This window comes from Sparus aurata, chromosome 2, assembly GCF_900880675.1.
Source record: "Sparus aurata chromosome 2, fSpaAur1.1, whole genome shotgun sequence".
Lineage (NCBI taxonomy): Eukaryota > Metazoa > Chordata > Actinopteri > Spariformes > Sparidae > Sparus > Sparus aurata.
The window spans coordinates 20,881,778-20,901,121 of NC_044188.1; the positions used below are offsets into that span (position 1 = coordinate 20,881,778).

Consider the following 19,344-nt stretch of genomic DNA (forward strand, 5'->3'; position numbering starts at 1 on the left):
CTTCGTCACTCGTTGTCTATATCACGAATAAATCCTTAAAACGCATCTTGTTGATGGTGTGGTCCTTGCTAGTGAATTGAAGCTTAATTGGCGAAGTTTCAGGAGCAGGACCACACCTCAACAGCGCCAACTTCCGCATGTCCATAAATAACCACCTGACCCTCTCCTCTGCTTCGCTCTCGTATTCTACGCCCTTCCCCCCCACCCCATTCTCTCTCTCTGTTTCTTCCTTCTCCTCTCCTTCGTAGATCCATGAGGGGGTCCGTCGCTGCCCGGGAGCGGCGGCGGATTCTCCGCAAGAAATCCCCACAACGCACTCGAGAACACTCAAGAAACAAGATCTTCGTCACTCGTTGTCTATATCACGAATAAATCCTTAAAACGCATCTTGTTGATGGTGTGGTCCTTGCTAGTGAATTTCACACTGTAAACATTGACTAGACGTCCACTGTGGCAAATCCCGTCCACGTGCCTCTCCACGCATGTTAAAACAAATGCAGTTTAAGTGTTAATTAATTCCTTTTCTTCCCGGCATGGTCCAGACATCCTGGTGCGCCACAGCAATACAACACCTGAGACACTGAGGGAGTCACAGCTGGCATGTGTGAAAGCCCGTGACGTGGACAACAGCACTCGTCAATATTGTGGGAGACGCCTCAGACACTGAAGTGGCTCATTAACCTTGCGTCACCTTGACATTTGCCTTGCTTTAAAAAACAACAACAATATTATGAAAAGGCATGTTATATAGGAGATAAAGCACGTGCAATCTATTTTTTGTCATGATGATTGTCCTTTTTATTTGTGTTTCCATTGAAACTAGATTGACAAGTCCTCTGTTTATTGCTTTTTTTAAGAATGAAGAAGAATTAAGAGTTTTGCCTCCACAGGGATGGAAAAAGAAAAAAAAATAACAACTACTATAACCCTACTTTATTGTATAAAGTGATATTTCCATGACTTTTTTAATGATTGAGCAGCTCTAATATAAATACTCTAATACTGCTCAATCCATGGAGATATTCATACGGCCGGTATTCAGAAACTGCCTTTAAAGGAGCCACCAGGACCTCTGAAGGGTTGTGATGTCACAATTTTACAGTCACAGCCCTCAGTGACGCCCCTTAGCATGCTCGTTGTTGCAAAAACGCTGGCGTAGCTGAGGCAGAAAAACGCAGTGGGTGGGGCCTTCTCAGGCCTGTGAGAGCTGACCTATCAGAGCAGACTGAGCGTTTTGGGAGCAGAGCTTAAAGAGAGATTGGGTGAATAGATGAGATGCATCAATGATAACAAATGACAGTGTGACAACAAAATGAAAAAGGGATCACAAAAAGGGTAGGAACATCGAGATTTATTATTATAATCTGCAACTCCCTCCATTTCCCAGAGTTTATTTGTGAGTTTTAGGCCATTGTTTAGCTGTCCAGGCCCAACTTTACTTTTTTGGTTCACTCTCACAGCTCTCATAGCCTCACTTCTGGCTGCAGCAGGCAGCTCTGAAAACTGACTGTGTTCTACCTCCACGACACCTAACAGGAGACAGACACAGTCAGTGACTAGCTGAGTCAACATAGTGGATAACTGGAGTTTATAGGGACCAAAAATCGAGCAGTGCAAAAACTCTTATAATCAGAGCTCAAATGTGTCCTTAACGACTCTGTAAGGACACACAGAGTTCAAAAAGCTGCAAACTCCCCTCTGGTTAGTTAGAACTGAAGTGGCTTCTTGGATGAGAAATGAAACAACTTCAGGAAACTCAAACAAGTCCAGTTGCCTACGATACTGCACTTAGACGGGTGATGATGTGTGAGGAGACAGTGATGATGTAACGCATGCTTGCTATGTGTTCATAGCATCAAAGCATCTTGTTCTATTTAGGATTAAGCTGTCAGAGGACCCCAGGACAAAATCGAGCTTCTGGGCCTCTATTAATCTCCTGTTCTCCCTGTCCCCTGTGCATAGCAAACACTGGTCTTTTGTGGTGGAATATTACCTGACTTGCTGTGAGTATGAAACATGTACTGTAAGCACAAGACAGAGTTTTGGTCTGTTGCACTGGCAACACAAATCACATCAGTTGATATTGTGTTTTATTGGTGCATATTTACAACCACTGCTACAACCAAACTTAATTATTATCTCTGCAATGAGCACAATCTAGTGGCACTAAAAGCTCAAACTAAGCCTGGAGCTTTTTGGGCCTCAGGAGTCTCTCAGGGCAGTTGCTTGTTTTGCATGGTTGGTAATCAAATTCATGAATTTGTGTCAGAATACAGAGAGGCAACTTTTAATTTTCCCTCTTCTTTAGAGTTTATTTTTTTGTACTTTTCAGTCCAGTGAAGTGGAAAGATGACAGGAGTTAAGATAACCTGAATTAATATGCATTGTATGCATCAAGCCCTCTGAATTAATTGCATGAATTATGTTTTTTTGTTTTTTCATGCGTCTGCCCTCCAAAATGAGATTCTTTGTTAAAGGTAGAAAAACAACTAAGGTTGAAAATACCACTTTTACAAGGCAACGTTTATAATAACAACAACAACAAGTCAAAGAACAACCGTGATCATGTTTAAAGGTAACTAAAGTTATCCAATAGTTGGAAAAAGTCAACAAACAGTAGGCTTCCATGGCAAAGACAACTGTAATAAGTCGCAGTGGAGAGTCAGCTGACCGCTTAATATAACTTCCCCTTATGTTGCACTTATAAATAAATAAATCAGATTTCACCACCTGCTGACTTCCCAAACTGACTCAGTTCAAATCTCAGCCTGTGTTATTCAAATACGGTGTGCTGTTGCATAAAATGCATTAATGAGGATTAATCAAGTTTGCATCCATCTTCAGCAATCATGGAGAGGATGTGGCCTTATTGTGTTACAGGAAGCAAATTAATGTATGTGTGTGTGCATGTGTGTGTGGGAGATTAACTTAAGCATCAACACTCCTCTAATGACTTCATCATTGTGTGCTCTGACCTCATTAAAATACCCAATAACTTCATTAATGTGTGCGGCAACCTCATTACAATTTTCCATGACCTCATCATAGCACTGTGACAACTGTGCTGTGTGACTCTTACACTGATGAATTAAAGCTCGGATGAATCCGTACCTGTTCGTCCACTCTGCTGTAGTTTTGCAACATAAACCACAAGATATAACTTCAGTGGTGTTTAAATAACTCAGGCATCTGACTGTGTTTTGGGCCTTGGTTTGCTTTTATACCACTGCAGCCACTGTAAGGTGTTTCATTAGTTCTTACAAATTAATTGACATTACTATTAGTCATTATGCCTCCATGCCAGCGTCTGTCTGTCCGCTCATCCGGTTCTAGTGAACACAATATCTCAGTAACACATCAGGGGACTTTCTTCAAATTTGGTACCAATGTCCACTTTGTCTCAAGGAGGACCAGTTAGAATTTGGTCACCAAAAGTCAGAGGTCAAAGTCACTGTGACTTCACAAAACACATTTTTGGCCATTACTCAACAATTCATACAATAAGTACAATGAATTTGACAAACAAATGTCTAATAGAATAAATTAATGACATCATAGCAAAAAAACACAGTTTTGAACCAACTCAGTCACCCCACTGACTCTTGGCAATGAACCTTTTTTACAAACCACAAACATGTTGACACTTTTATTTTTTTATTAGGGCACTTTTATATAATGCTGATTTTGATAATGCTGTGCTAATGGCCTGGTTAGGTCAAGGCACACAAAAAAAACAACAACTTGGCTAGAGTAAGTAAAAACCATGGCAAAAATACCTGTACAGTGGTTTGCCAAACAGCCACCAGTTAATTCTGGTGACTGGGCTGTTTTGAACAGCTATTGAATAAAACTATTAAACTATCAACAACTATTTGTTGTTTTATTATTCCTTAATTTAAAACCGTGTCCATCACCGTTCATGCAAGAAAATGCACAGTGTGTGATGACTGTGTGTTGTGCGAGGCTGATAAATGGGAAAATTTGTATTATTCCATATTATATTAACTATAATGTGGAGGCTTATTTAAAGCGTCAGAGAAAACAAACAAAGACGCACACAATATACAGTATGAATGTTTTGATGTGAAAATTGTACCAATGCAACTGAACCCAATGTCTTGCATAGGTCTGTGTAAAGGGGCCAAACAGCAGGAAGCTACAAATTCACATTATTAAGTCAAACATTCGGCAGTTTTTTTTGTTTTCTGCCAACTTAGTTTTACAGCTGCCCCTTGCACCTTGGCCATGAAAAATATTCAGTATTCAATTTTTAGCCCGTCTTTCTTGTGTGAATCATAGCACGAGCAATAATTGCAAAACAGCTCAATGCTACAGGATCAAGCAGGATCTCTCTCTATCACCTTATACAGTATAAACACTGTATTTGTGCTCTCCTTCTAAATAGATGTGTGTGTCCATTCAGGTCTTGCTTTCTTCTGTGTGTGTGTGTGCATATACATGCTCACTTACATGTGTCGGAGAGGTGAGGACACACTGCTGTGCTTTAAATTGCTTACTTCCACCTGCCAGATGATGCGGAGGAAAACTGCTGGACAGAGACCACTTCAAAGAACAGCAGCCATCTGGTCCCCACTCCTGACACTGATACAGCGTGAATGTGTATGTGTTGTATCAACTCTTTTATCCATTTAGCTATGCCTTTTTGTATTTCAGGTAAAAGGAAGGAAAAGAAATCCTGGGAATACCTAGGAACCCAGGGACTGAGGATGTTGTCATCACTGTTCACTGTGCTGCGGACCTTCACTGAACTGTAAGAACGACACTTTCTCTTGTTTAACTGTCATGTTGTAAATGTTTACGTTGGTACATTTATACTTATGTCAACACTGTATTATCACTCCAGCTGAGACATGCTACAGAACAACATCTACAGTGGCAGATACTGCTGTCTGAGGCCACGTCTTCATCTTCTTCCCATCCCTCTGTAGTGGAAGGGAGAGTTGTGATCAAGGTGCGAAAGGCTCCACATCAGTTATTTCCAAATAAGATCAAAGAAACGGGTAGAGTTCTGAATCGTGAAGCTAAGTCTAAAGCTAAACCATGCAGACGTCAGATCAATAAAAGGAAAATCCTTTTTGGACACCGCTATGGTAGATCAAACATGATAACATGCCCTTCCAGTGCCCTTTCTCTGAGCCGGTGCCCTGTTTATTTTTGTTCTACCCCTGCCCCTCAAACATCATGAGTCTGCCACTGCCATCAAACATCTACATGTTCAACTGCAAAATGTTTGTATTTCATATGATGCAGTAATATGCCCACATACAGTACTGGCCAGCACTTTTATACATAAAACCAATGAAAAATCTTACTCCAAACCCAATAATGTCATTCTGATGCTTCCCTTTACATAGAAGATTTAATAAGTTGTGTTAATGCTGCCTTTGTGTATGTTAATGTTTTACTAATAAGATAACTCTGGCAGCTGCTATAGTGCACAAACTTATAATGCTGAGTTCAGCTTTCCCCTTCTTCCCATTTTCAGCAACCCAAACATTTGCAATATCCAACCCATGCTGCTTATTTATTCGTCTTAGTTTCTGTATGACTGTTTTCTCCTATTCACTCTTTCCATGAGGATCATTAGGTGTTGGGTTGTCTAAATGCGTCATGATACAATAGCCAACCCTGGCATCGGTAGAGCATCTTCCCTCCCCTCCACATGGGGGCGCACTCTGTTGCTCCACCCCATTAACATCTGTTTCGGGTCTGGGGTTGATTACAACACTTAATTGCCTCAATATATCATCGGCCGTTGTCCCTCGGGGGATTCAGGTTAGGGAGAGGGAAATGGAGGAAAATGAAAAGGCAAACACTTGTGTGTGCACTGGGACTGCTGAGGCAGCGATCTGGTCATAAAGCACTAATGGATGGCAGGCTGCTGGGAGAGCACAGGCCTCTGAGAGACACCTCATCAGCAGCAGCAGCACCGACGTCATTGCAGCAGGGCCCGGATAACAGGTGCCACAACCCCGGGTCGGACACAAAACAAATGGGACAGATGGTGAAGCGAGTTGGGAGCATCGTTTGATTTTATGTAATATTAAAGGGAAGGTGGAGGAGCGGGAGTGGATGTTTTGTTGATGGGAACTTTACATTGGCAGCAGCTGAGGTTGAGATAATGTGCTTTGGGCTCTGCTGCTGCTGGAGGTGATTTGTTCTCGCTTCCTGGGGAAACTGTGATGCTCATTTTTTTTCAGCTTTTTGTGTTACTCATGTTGGCCAGCTGTCAGAGCGGAAAAGCCAGAAAAATATGTGAAAGCCAGGGTAATTTAAACCTTTTCAGTGACCACTGGTTAGGCTGCTTTCACCCGAATGCCATGACTTTAATGCATCTATGACTGAGAACAAAGGTAATATTGAGGAAATATTCAAAACCTCGACCTCCTACATGAACAAGGAGCAGCATGAATGGGAAGCATCTTGCAGATCAAACTTCATGGGAACACTTTGAAGGACAGTGTTGATAAATGGCACAGGGCATCAGAAACACCTGCTTCTGATGCACCGCGGTTATTTTGGCTGAATCACCTGGGATGGACTCAAGTAGGGCAGAAGATAATTGTAGGTCAAAATGTACTTTGGGACGAAGAACAACTCGGATGTGTACGTGTGCACAGGTGCATCAACTGGGTTCATTTGTCATCGCTGGTCTTTGTGTGTGTGGACAGGCGTGGGGCAGTATAATGGCTGTGAGCTGTTCTTGTTTATCTGCAATAACTAAAGAAAATCCATCTTCATGAATCATGGCACAGGCTGAAAATCTCAGATGTCAAACTCCTAACTGCACCACATCATAAATGCTGTTATTTATAATAGACGGTGTATGCTCGACAGGCCGTGCACATTTATTTTATTCTTCAGGATATTAAGTACTTGATACCTCACAGTTCCTGTAGCGATTCAACTTTACATTAGATTAACTTTTGTCATTTTTCCTCATCTTGAAACACGTGCAGTGGCCAGTAACGATGACAACAACAATTAGTTTTACAATTTCCAGTTGTCCATCTCACACGTCTGTCGGAACAGATGCATTTCCGATTTAATCACTCCAGCTGTCTACACGGGCGCACTTTTACGCTTCAGGTCTGCTGTCTGCAGTCTCCACAACTCCATGTGCTGTAGCCGCGCTGATAGCATGGCTGAAACCACACAATGGATTCTGACGCAGCACATTACAGACATAAACAATTGAATAGAATCTAATTTCTTATGATTAACATCTGACATACTCTCGTACCCATCCCCCAGCCTCCTCTGAAAAATGTCTTAGTCTTTAAGCATCATCTTGCCGAAGGAAGCAACTTAAATTTACAGATGAGAGGCTAGATAGCCAACCAAGCTAGCTAACATCACAGCTCGGCCAAAAAATGCTTCCTACATGAAACCGTTCACATGAAGGTCTGTGGGTTATCTTGAGTAACCAGGTCATGATTTCTTTGAGGCATTGCTTTTGAGTTTCCATGATATCAGAAATAAGGAAGACTCAGCCCATCTCGAGCACTATAGGAAGAAACATGTGTATTTTTGATTTGGGGGTGACCTGTCCCTTTAAACCATTATGTTGCATTTGCTGACTGACTGCACATTGACCTTTGCCTGCCATTTATATCCTGTTGAAGTCTAACCTGTGAAACCCTAAACGGCCTATTAAACAAAACAAACACGAGAGGTATCTGATATAATACCAGCAGCTGGACTGGAGTCAGCACTCTTGAACATGCGGCACTGAAATCCTGAGTCAAGCATTTTGGCACACAGTCACTGAGCATATCCACACGGTCTAGCTCCGAGGTGAACAGACATACAGTTGTACTCAGCAGTGATCCCATATGGTGTGACACCCCGGCTTGCTGGTCCAGGCACGCCAAAGTTGCTGGTGGGAAATGGCTACCTGTATTTGAGGCAGTGGCCCTGCTTTGTCGAAAAACCCAAATCTGTCTCAAATCAAGAGCTCTTCATGCCCGTACGGTAAGCAGGGCTGTAGTTGTTGCTCGGTGTGCAGGTGTCTGGAGCTGTGAGCGTGTAATCAGTGCGCAGGGGGCTATGTCTGAAGTAGACTAATCAGAGGGAAGATGGGGCTTCAAACAGCAGGTGTAAATCAGCAATTATTTCCTCACTGTCTCTTTCTCCTCTCTTTCTCAGCCTCTCGCCGTGTCTCTCTTTGCATGAATGAGCTCGCCATTAAGCAGAACAATGTTAATGGGCCTGCGCCCTCCGACCATGCTGCCCTCTCTGAGCTCCGGCTTTATCCGGCTCTGCATTCAGCTTTCTGTGTCCTTCCTCCATCTCCACTCTTGTTTCACTTTCTTTCAAGTCTGCCATTCTTCTCTCTGTCAGATTTGATGAAAAAGGTAGGTCTAATAGATGTAGTAGGTCCTTTTAGCCTGGGCTGGAGGTTCAAACGTCATTGCTCTCCTGCAGTTTACTTTTGAGTCTTGGTTGTGCAGACTGTATTTCTGCACTCAGGTCTACCCTCTACTGTGAAATGTTTTCGTCTGTAAAGGAGAAAGAACATTGATTTTCAGCAGTGGTACAAAGGAGTTACTTTGACTTTTCAAGCCAACGGTGGGAGGTGAGAAAGGCTAAGTTGTGTGTTGTGCCAACATCACACCTCGCACTTTGCCACGAGGGTCAAGGAAACTGTTTGGAAACTGGGGCAGCAGATCAGATGCACTGAGTCTTATTTGTATGTCTGTAGAAAAGTTTTTGATACAGTTTCTTGAAAATCAAGAGCTGGCAACCTTTTGACAGAAAAGGGCGAGTAATAATGTTTAGATGGTCTACATTTACTATCACCAGAGGCCTTATGTAAATGTTAAAGCTGAGATTTGATTTATAAAAGATGCTGAGCATAACAAAACTCTGCTCAAGCAGGTTCTAAGAATCACATTTGTAACTTACACACCTGTGATCTATAAATCTCAAATAGACTAAAACTGACATGCGTGCCTTCTTATTTCCTCTTATACAATGACAGCACAAATTAGGGTTCAGTCAGAAATAGCCAAAGGAGAAAATCATAACTTATAAACCTATGTTTACGTGTTTTGGTGTGTAAATGATTCATACTTACCCAACATTTTGGAATAAGTCCAGTTGATCGCCTCAGCTGGCAGCTGCAACATGGCTACAATGGCTGCAATATAATCCTTTCAGGCAACTCCAACTGGAGCAACTGAAATCTCAGGAGATGTGTTGTTACAGTTGTTGCCTCATCTAGATTGTCAAAATCAGTTAAATATTCAGTCATGACTTTGGAAAGAAATTCTGTCTGGCAGTTCCTCGAGGTAAACTCCAAACTCCTCTCTCCAGCTCTGACTAATGTTTCCGATGCGAGACTGTTTCTGGTTACTTAACAACAAGTCCTATCCACGTCAGAATAATTTCTGTATTGTTGTCAGACAAGCAACAACCTCAGCCTGTCAGGGGCAAAAACAAGCACTTTTAGTGGACGTAACTTTGACAGTCGCAGTTGCCCCAAAGGATTACTTACTACAGCCAGCGCAGCCGTTTCTGGGTAACAATAACATCTGCACAGGATTTCATGGCAATCAGTTCACTGGTTGTTGAGATATTTCAGTCTGGACAAATGTGGCAGACAGACTAAGCATTCCCAGAGCCGCGCTGCTGACATGGCTCAACCACAATCCTTTAGTTATTCCTGCTACAATTTGATTGTTATTGCCATTTTCACCCTCTTACCACCTAAAAAAAACAAACAATCCACTATATATACAGGAAATCACTGCCATTTCTGAATAATGATGAACACATCGTTGTCATCATTTGGTCTCAAACATCCTGACGAGCCATGTGACACATACATAATCCCACTGTTAGATCCCATCTGAAAAGGTGTGTAGGGAGAGTGAAATCATGATACGTACTCTATAGCATTGTTGCAGTGTCAGATATTGTGGGACCCATGTCACAGAACATTAGCATAAGGAAGACTGTCTGCTGAGCTGCAGGGTAGGCCGGGCTTGCCACATGGAAGAGCAGGAATAATAAGAAGCAGGACCGAGGGTCATTAGAGGTAGTGAGGGTCTTTTCCACACTGGTGGCTGATGGACTGCCAGTGGAGTACAAATGCGTGTGCTGGGTGAATGGGGTGCTGTGTTGGGTTTTATTGCTTGTTGTTTTACTTTAGTCATTCCATTAAGGTTCGGTGAGTGATTACGTGATTGTAATGTCACTGTGGTAAAGTTTACTGTATGTTATCAAGGAGAGTGAAGGAACATATGCTCTTGTATGCATAAACACTGGCATGCTTCACATATTGTACTCTATACTCTCACGCACATGCAACACAAACTGGCTGCGACGACACACTTCATAGAGGCGCACACACAGTGACACACGGACCAGAATGCTTCAGCAGATGCTGTGTGGTTGTAGGGATCAGATGGACACCCTTGTATCTGTACCGTAGGAGACATCGTTGTGGTTGCAGACAGTGGGAAGCCTGAGTAAATCTGGCTTGAGCCATCTGTCCCAGCATCTCTCCACACACAGACTGGCTCTGAGACCAGTCTGCACACAGGCATTTTGATGATACAAGTTTAGAGGAGCGTCAACAAAGTTCGAGGAGCTGTTTAAATGATTAAGTTTGATCGAACAAACAAAGCAGCTTCACTTCAGCTGAAGAGTTAGATGAGATGATCGATACTGATCTGGGGTCTGTATGCAACTTGCGTAGATATGAATCTAGGTGCTGTATTTTAGGCTACTGGACTTGTTTCAGTTTCTTGAAGACGTTTTCACATCTGAGTTAGAACTGAAGAAGCCTCTTGGATGGCCGTCCATGTCCTGGATGACTGAGAACCTACGTCAACACATAGATATGAAACTAAAGCAAGGACGCGGTTAACTTATCTTATCTTAGCATAAAGGCTCAAAGCAGTGGTAAACGGCTGCTGTGGCAGGCTAAGATAACCTAATTTGTTGATGGGTGTAGCTTCATATTGTGCATACTGACGTAAGAGCATTTCATTTAACTCACCACTTAGATTATTGCTCAAAATGTCAAACTATTCCTTATAGCACTTTATAAGCTGCATTTAGATGACGCAGCTGCTGGACTGGCAGCATTAACACATACATTAATGTACATGTCTGGTGTCAGACATCAGACAAAATGCTCGTCCCACTCCTATTTATAATAAAAGCATCAACAGTGAAGGACGTCTCGAGCCAATTTAGCTAAACTGCAGCTGAAGAAGTGCCAAAACAGTACAGTAGTTGACTGAGACAAACTGTTAGCTCGCAGCCCGCAGCCTCTCCCACAGTCGTTTTATTCATGACCTTTAAAATGATTGCTGATTAGGAGCACTCAGTCGCCTCCAGCGAGGTGAAAGAGGGAAGCAGGGAGAGCAGAGGAGGGTGGAGGAGTGCCATCCTATCTAAACACCAGTGAGTATAGAGTGACTGTTTCATTTAGTGTTTGCCGTCTTTCCGCTGGGCTGAACACAGACTCGGCTGATAGAATAGCATCAGTCACTTATGGAAGGTGTTTCATCAACAAACACCGACTGTTTCACCGTCAGGGTTGTCTCACCGCTGTATGATAAACAATGACCGTCTGAAATTGGTGCAGGCGATCACAGTCAGGGTGGACAAAGGCTAAGTTAGAGAGTTATGAAAAAAATAGCCTAAGTCTAAATTCCTACAGCTTGGTATCAATTTTAATTATTGCAGATATCTATCAAATCAATTCAGCGAAAGTCATGATGGGAGCAATTACATGAAAGTTTAGAGTAGTTGCCAAAGGAGACCCCAAGTGCAGTGCTGTAACTGACGACCACTGTCACCCTGCCAGCTGAGCAACCCTACGTTTCAGTGCCAGCTTCTCTCACTGACTCGTATTCAAACTGCTCGCAGACACTGGTTACTGTTCCATGTGCTCGCAAACATCAGCTACCCACTATCTAACACTAGAGACCACCTTGCGACGGGATCACACAAGCTATGATGGCTGTCCTTTTTTTATTCAGGTGAAGTAGTACAGAGAGTGACTAGTCCACATAGGGAGGAGGTCAGTGATAGGCATTTGGGTCAAACAAAGTTATTTCTGGCCAAATCACAATGTTTTCCTAAACCTCACCAAGTTTATTTCATGCCTAAACCCAACCAAACTGCAAACGAATCAGGTCCGGTACGTCTCTAGTGAGCTGCAACCTCATTGTTAACAGTGATACATGTCGTTTTGGGAGTCACTGAAGAAAAAAGAGGAAAAGGGTGGGAGTCGCAAAAACCTTTCAAAGATATAAACATGGTATTTCAGTTATTAATCATATTATGTAGCTGTGTTTACATTGATATACTGTGGAAGTAACTTCCCCAAGTAAGGACTACACAAACTGCAGCAGGCAGCCTGACTGTTATCATAATAAGACAAAAAGATCTCCCAGGCTTATTTTCGTCCCACTCCGGTAGCAGAGCTAAGGAATTGTGTACACCCAGTAGGTGTTTACTGAAACATGAAAGCACATTAGCTGACCATATCAGATGGGAACAAAGGCAGAAAAAAACACACAAAAAAAAACAACCGAAGGGTCAAAAACAAATGGAGCTGAGAATAGAGGGGGGGTAGTGTGATGAAGCAGTGAGGAGAGGGACTGAAAGAGAGAATGAGTCAGCAGCAGCTCCCTCTCTAAGGACAGATGTTTCTCTAAGATTAATATTCCCACTCAGAGTTTATCCATCTGCGTTATTCCCGTGCTCACCAGGTGATTTCATGCCTCCCGAACAGCCAGAAAAGCCCTTTTTTTTTTACTGCAGCCGTGATGACCGGCCTGTCACGGATTTTGATAAATGATTCAGATAACCCCAACTTGTGGGACGGAGGGTAATGCAGGGCTAAATTTAGCCCACCAAAGAGTGAGCATTGATCATGCTGTTTATGTCCCTCCAGCTCCATTCAAAGCTTTTCCATCTCTTCATGAATTTTTAAATTGTGGAAATCTTTAGCACTAGTGCCTCGTCCGGTCCGGGTCATAATTCACTCGTAGCAACTTGTTGGCACATTGTTCTGTACAAGAGGCAGCCGCGACCAGTCATTACAACTCTACTGTGGTCTGAAGTGATCGCTAATTTGATAGACGGCAATGAATTATGAATCACTGTTTCCAACGACGTCAGAAGGTGGAGTACTGTGTCCTTCTTCCTCATTCCACAGCTAATTAATGGGGCTTTAGAAGTAAGGTTTGAGTTCCTGTTGTTGATCTACCAGAGGTTATATCCTAGCCTGAGCATGGCTGGTCAAATTTCAGGTGTGTGACCGCTTGTACGTGTGCATGCAGAAAAGTAAGACGGACAGTTTAATCTCTTGCCATTGTTCTTTGAGGCTGAACCATGAAATCCTCTGACATGAATGGCTTGCCTCTGTGTCTGATAATTAACGTAAAACCAGATCCAGTTCTTGGTCTCACCTTCAGTCCGACGCACAGATCTTTTGTTCTGCACCACGTGTTGCATCATTTCATCCTCGCAGGCCCAATCTTATGACCAATTTGTACCCCCAACCCTTGTTTTTAAGTGCTTACAAGGGGTAGTGGTTGAAATCTCCCCCTTTGAAACGGATCGACCCTCCAAGACTTTCATACATCATCAGTAGTCGTCATCGTTTATGTAAACAGAAGCAACTGGACATTTCCAGTGTGCCTTGTTCAGCTGTAGCAATCCTGATATGATCATTGTGACATTTGCTATTTATCTAGTGGAGGTGGCAATGACACTCTCAATGTCCTCACAACTTCACGCTATCAATTACACCATCACATTAAAAATGAGCACTGCTTCATTGACCATAGTCACACAGTGGCCATTTTCTTCTCAGGGCAGGAAGCTTAAATGCTGATGTAAAGTTATGCTGCGGTTTACAACTTGTATACACGTAGGGAACATGGAAAATTCTTAGTTTCTTCTCAACAACTGAACGGCAACATTGATCAGAAGGGACATTGGGTCATATTCTAAGATAAAACATAAAAAAATATTTGTGGACCCTGGCATTCAACCATTTCCTGGCCGATATAACCGTTTGATTATATTTAGTGTGTTTCACTTTCAAGCGTCATTAGATGTGTCCAAGATATGTATTGATAATTAAGAATTCGATTACACCTGTCCTATCTTATCGTGTAACACCATTAAACGGTAACATTGGCTAAAAAAGGTTTAATCATAACGTTCTTTAAAGGATGAAGGGATATGATGATATGTGTTGTTTTATCTTGAAATATGGTCTGATGTACCTGATTTGCCTCATGCATCATCTTTTCAGTTGTTGATCGAGCAGGAAGTGGTGAAAGGATAACAATTTGTCAGATTCCCTGTATTTATAGGACTTGCAATGTGGGACATCAGCAGTGCTACTTTTGAGTCTCCCTTCCTGAGCATGATGTAAGAAGAGAATGGCTGCTGTGTGAATATGGTCTACTACCTCGTTACTAGTGGGGTTTTATGGGCTCACAGCAGCAACCTGTGCTCCTTCACTGCCAGTCTGCTCTGATATAAGAGGATTATTACCAAGAACAGGAACTTTGCTGCTGCATCATATGCCATCAAAGGTGGAAATGGAATATTGACATACATCAAAATGTGATGTAATGTTAGATAGCAAGTTAGTTATCTCCTGAGAAATCAGAAAACTAATAGCACTTATTTTGTGCTTGTTATAAGGTAAAGGACCATAGTAAATTGACAGAATAATCTCACCACTCTCTACCTGTCTGTAGGTGTGATCATGGATAGTTAATGGTAGGAGCATGGTGTGTTTTGGGATTTTATTTGTATTATACCAGACCAGTCTCTGTTTTCACCAGTGTTGAGTTTTCTAATGCCACCTAATAACCTCTACCAACAGAGCTGAGAGGCTTTGTTGTCATTTGTCTAAGGTGCCTGAAATCGATACAAATTCATGTGGTTTTATTGTCACGTGTTTATCCCAAGTAACAGGTGATTCATGTGTTGGATAATTGCCACTACACATCTCATATTTTGAGACGGAAAGTCTTTTATCTGGGTCTTCCAAATTGGCTGCTTAACAGCATTGCAGTCTGGTGCTATTTTTAATGAGTGCCTTCGAGTCTAGAGAAACTGAAATGTAATTTAACATCAGTGCCAAGTACATAGGCATCAATCAAAGGCACATTTTTAGCAGCAGCATTTAGGTGATTTAACACAGAGACAGTGAGAGGTATCAGACACGTTAAAAGGATATCCAGCCTTTGCTGCAGGGTTTTATTAGCACTTATCTGCTACATGTCTATATGCATTAAGACATGGATGTAAGATTCTACAGCCACACTAAAGGCTTTGTGAGGCTGTAGTTAGACACAGCAGTCCTTTGAGTTTAACGCGCAAGTCAGCGTGCTAACAGGCACACAATGTCAATATTAATACGCTGATGTTTACCATGTTCACCAGCTCAGTTTATCCTGTTAGCATTTTTTTCATTTGCTACATTTGCACCAAACCCAAAGTGTGAATGTAATCAGTGTTATTAGTCCAAGTGGCCTGCTGCTAAATCATTCATTTATACGATACACTGGTTCACAAACATGCAGTCGGGCTTATAGTCCACGGTGAATATTCAGTACAAGATATAATATTCTCAGTCTCAACACTGTGCTCGTGAAAAACACGCAAAATATATTATTATTATGCAAATAACAGCTTAGGGGGCTAACATTTCTTAGCCCCTGAGAGCGTCTGTGAGGCATCATGATGATTGTATCATTAGGGCTATTGTTTCCCATACTGTCAGCGCAGATAGACTCAGTATATGCCACAGTAATTATCTCTATCAATGCCACATTTTCCTCATGTTTGGCAGGTGACGTTTTATAGTCTCCTCTCTTACTGTCCTTATTAAACACTACCACAGAAGGCATAGTTAACCTTCTAAAGAGAGCCCTTTGTCTCTCAATAATCCTCAGTGCTGTTATAATGCACACAATGCTACATAATTAAGGCACGGCCTTGACCTTCACTGATCCTGTTTCCGGTAAGAGGCAGTAATTGAATCGCGGAGTCAAAGCACCTGGTAGTCCATTTGTTCTTCATGTTAATTGTGAATGTTAATTAAGTTCTCTCTTGATATTGGCAGTGTTTCCTCTTCTGTTTGTATCCATACAGCTGGTGGCTACAGACGCATGTGCCTTACAGCAAAGACCAGTAATGATCAAACAGGTTTGCACCCTCAGTGGCCACCTCGTGCCAGAGTCAGAGAGGTGTTAATTAAATACCATCATCTGAGGTGGAAAAAACAACAGAAACAACTTGTTTTACGATTGCAATATTTATTGCATCACTGTTGCATTATGTTTCATTGTTCATAGTGTTGATGATGCACATGAAAATAAAAATTGTCACTGTTGAGTAGCCTAGTTTATCTGAAAAACGATTTACTTCATGACTTGCTGATGATGTTTGAGGCCAAAGTGGAACTAATGTGTCCTCAGATTTACATGTCTAACGCTATTATTCCTATGAGCTCATTTTTGCCTCAGCCTGTTTCTCTACTCCAGAGATTAGTCCATTTGTGATGCTTTTTATCTAAAGTACACAAAAATCTGGTGATGCCTTGTGAATTTGAGTAATTGTTCAGTACTGAAGTCTAACAGTGAGAGGAAGCAGCAATTCACCATCAAGTGTGTGGCCTGCCAAAAACCCAAAAAGTGGAACTCCATCATAGTGCCAGATTTGATGCCCTTGCCTTCAGCCACTTACGACAAAAGTATTTGGAAGGTGGATGATTAACAAATGTGTAATGTCATTTCAAGTGACCAGCAAAGGATTCGCAAATTGACAGCAACACTCTTGAACTTAATTTAATCTCAAACCCTCAATCAAACAGTTGACATGAAAACGATATTTATTCCAACCTGACATCAGTGCCCTGAAACAATACATTTCACCAGGGATTCAATAATAATAATTAATACTATTATCATTAACATTGAACAACAGTGCCTGCTGACCGGTCAGGCTCTATCTGTAAGTCTCATTAAACCTTCACATCCCTAAAGCCAATACTTTATCAATACACCTGTTTAACAAGCATTAAACACGTAGAAGGCACAATTTCAATCTGCTCTGTCCGTGTGCTCTCATCCACCACCTTCATGTTATACACAATCACAGCACCCTGGCTTCTGCCAATAGCAAATTGCTACAAACGAGCTAAAACACAAACAGTTTGTGATATAACTGTTGGCTGAGTCTACCATGGACCCGAAAATTTGATAAAATCCTATAAATTTAACTGGTGGCTGCTAACATTACTCTTACTACTCTAGAAATCCTTTTCTCTATTATTTTTATTCAACAGACATATTCATTCAAAAAGCAACAATATACTTATGAAGAAGAACCGATGAGAGATTTGTTTTTTGACCGCACGCACGCACATGAGCTGAACATTTCTTCGAAACAAGGTGGTACTCCAGGACTTTTCAAGGTTGGCAGGTCTGCAAAAGCCATTTGTCTGCTATGTGAGGAAGATTAGGGTGGACGGACACTAATCAATTGCCAAGGCAGGCCAAAGTGACGGATAGAGAGAGTGGAGGAGAGATTTACAGTTTATACTCAAGTGTAGGAGAATGGTGGAAGAGTGGAGTCAGGTCCAAGAGGAGGGGAAGGAAAGAAGAAGAGAAACCCTGATAGAGAGGGAGAGATTATACTGAGGCTTTAGGAAATCAATTCAACCTGCTGCTCGGGTTTTCAATGAGCTTTGCAGCTCAGTGATCTGACAATGAAGTCTGGACTCAGACTGGAGCGATGTCACAGTCAAAGACTCGAGACATTGTGTCATCTTTTCAGCTTCTGTGCATCTCATTGTGTTCGGATGTTGTCTCCTCTAAGGCTGAGTCAAGGTCACCTGAAGGAGTACATAATGTACATATGCATGTACTCAAGAGCATGAAATACAACTTATTATATCATTACCCAGCAGGCCTGTCACTGACTTGGCTCAGGAATGACCACTGGCTGGGTCTGGCCAAAACCTGCCGGCATCCTCCCAGCAGCCGGCCGGAACCACAATCTGTCACCACCAGCAGCTCCTACTGTAGTACAGTGCAGCTCTGTGCTGCTATCACCCGCTCTCCTCATGGCAGCCTTCATCAATCCCTTCTTTACTGCATCAGCTCCACCACTCTGCCCTTCATCCATCCCCGTCATCCTGTCAAACTAATACTAGGTGCTGCTCTGCACTGGGGGCTTCCAACATCTCTCATGTCATCTATTCTCTCCCCTTTTCAAGCTCAAAATGAAGAATTTAAGCAGTGGGGAAAACTTCAGTACCGCTTCTGTTGCCGTAGTTTGTTATTAAAGGTAAAAGATAAAGAGTAAATAAAAATAGTTACAACAACAAGAGAACAGAGATAAACATGACCCCCACCCCTCCCAATTCACCTTGTCTTGAAACGATATTAAAATGCCACGACTGATGGTAAACAATGATATTGTGTCCACACAGGCATTAATAACACAGACAAAAAACAAGAAGCATTCGTGTGTGATTGCAGCAATGTGACAGTTCTCAGCTCTATTAACATTTGTGATTAGAATGTCAGATGTAAGTGGAGATGTTGGGGGATCCCAGGTGATGCTGAAGCAACAACAGCAAAAAAAAAAAAAGGCTTAAAGGGAAACTCAGTTGATTTTACATACCAAAGACTGGATTGAGGAGTACAACTGCATATATGAAAAAAAATAATGAAGCCTTTTGTGGCTCTAGCTGTGAAATCTGACAAATTGCCTCAAGTGATGTCACTGGAGTCAGCAATTTCAGGACAGAGGACTTCCATGTTTGAACACTTTGAAAGGTCTGGGGCTGTGGAGCTGCCAGAGTCACGGGTCTAATATTATCTGTATGTTCAATCATCTGTATTATTGGGCCCATACAGTGTCGCACCACAAACTTCCGCCGGACAAGCAGCTAATTTCCGAATTAGCCCTCCGCTAACTTGAATGGGGATTCAATTATTTGATCATGCGGCTCTTAAAGACTTTCTTAATGTCATCAGGCTAAATGGGTACAATTCTATTTGTGAAATAAGTTATTTCACTGGGTTGTGACATTCAGAAAAATTCTACAAGTTCTACAGCTGCTTTTTTATCTATGAAGAATTTAGTCTATGAAGAATTTTAGGGACAGTGTGCATCACGTGATGATGTGTTTACAGTCTGGCCACTATGTCATAACTGCTTCAAATCCTTACACACTTCCCTGAGGTTTGGACCTGAAGTGACACAAAATGTGACAAGAAAATAGAACACATGGAATATGAAAATTCGTATATCTGGTTC

The 19,344-nt window shown here is 42.0% G+C and overlaps 1 protein-coding gene across 3 annotated transcripts in view; it reads left to right on the top strand.

Annotated features, from left to right (window-relative positions):
- The window catches only part of sphkap (SPHK1 interactor, AKAP domain containing), a 119,781-nt gene that overhangs the window by 57,318 nt on the left and 43,119 nt on the right, over positions 1-19,344 (top strand). For all 3 annotated transcript variants that reach the window (XM_030395921.1, XM_030395932.1, XM_030395949.1), the window contains one exon: positions 4,675-4,771. In XM_030395921.1, coding sequence (XP_030251781.1) covers positions 4,728-4,771 — 44 coding nt within the window. In that variant the 5' untranslated portion in view covers positions 4,675-4,727. The remainder of the gene's footprint in view (positions 1-4,674; positions 4,772-19,344) is intronic.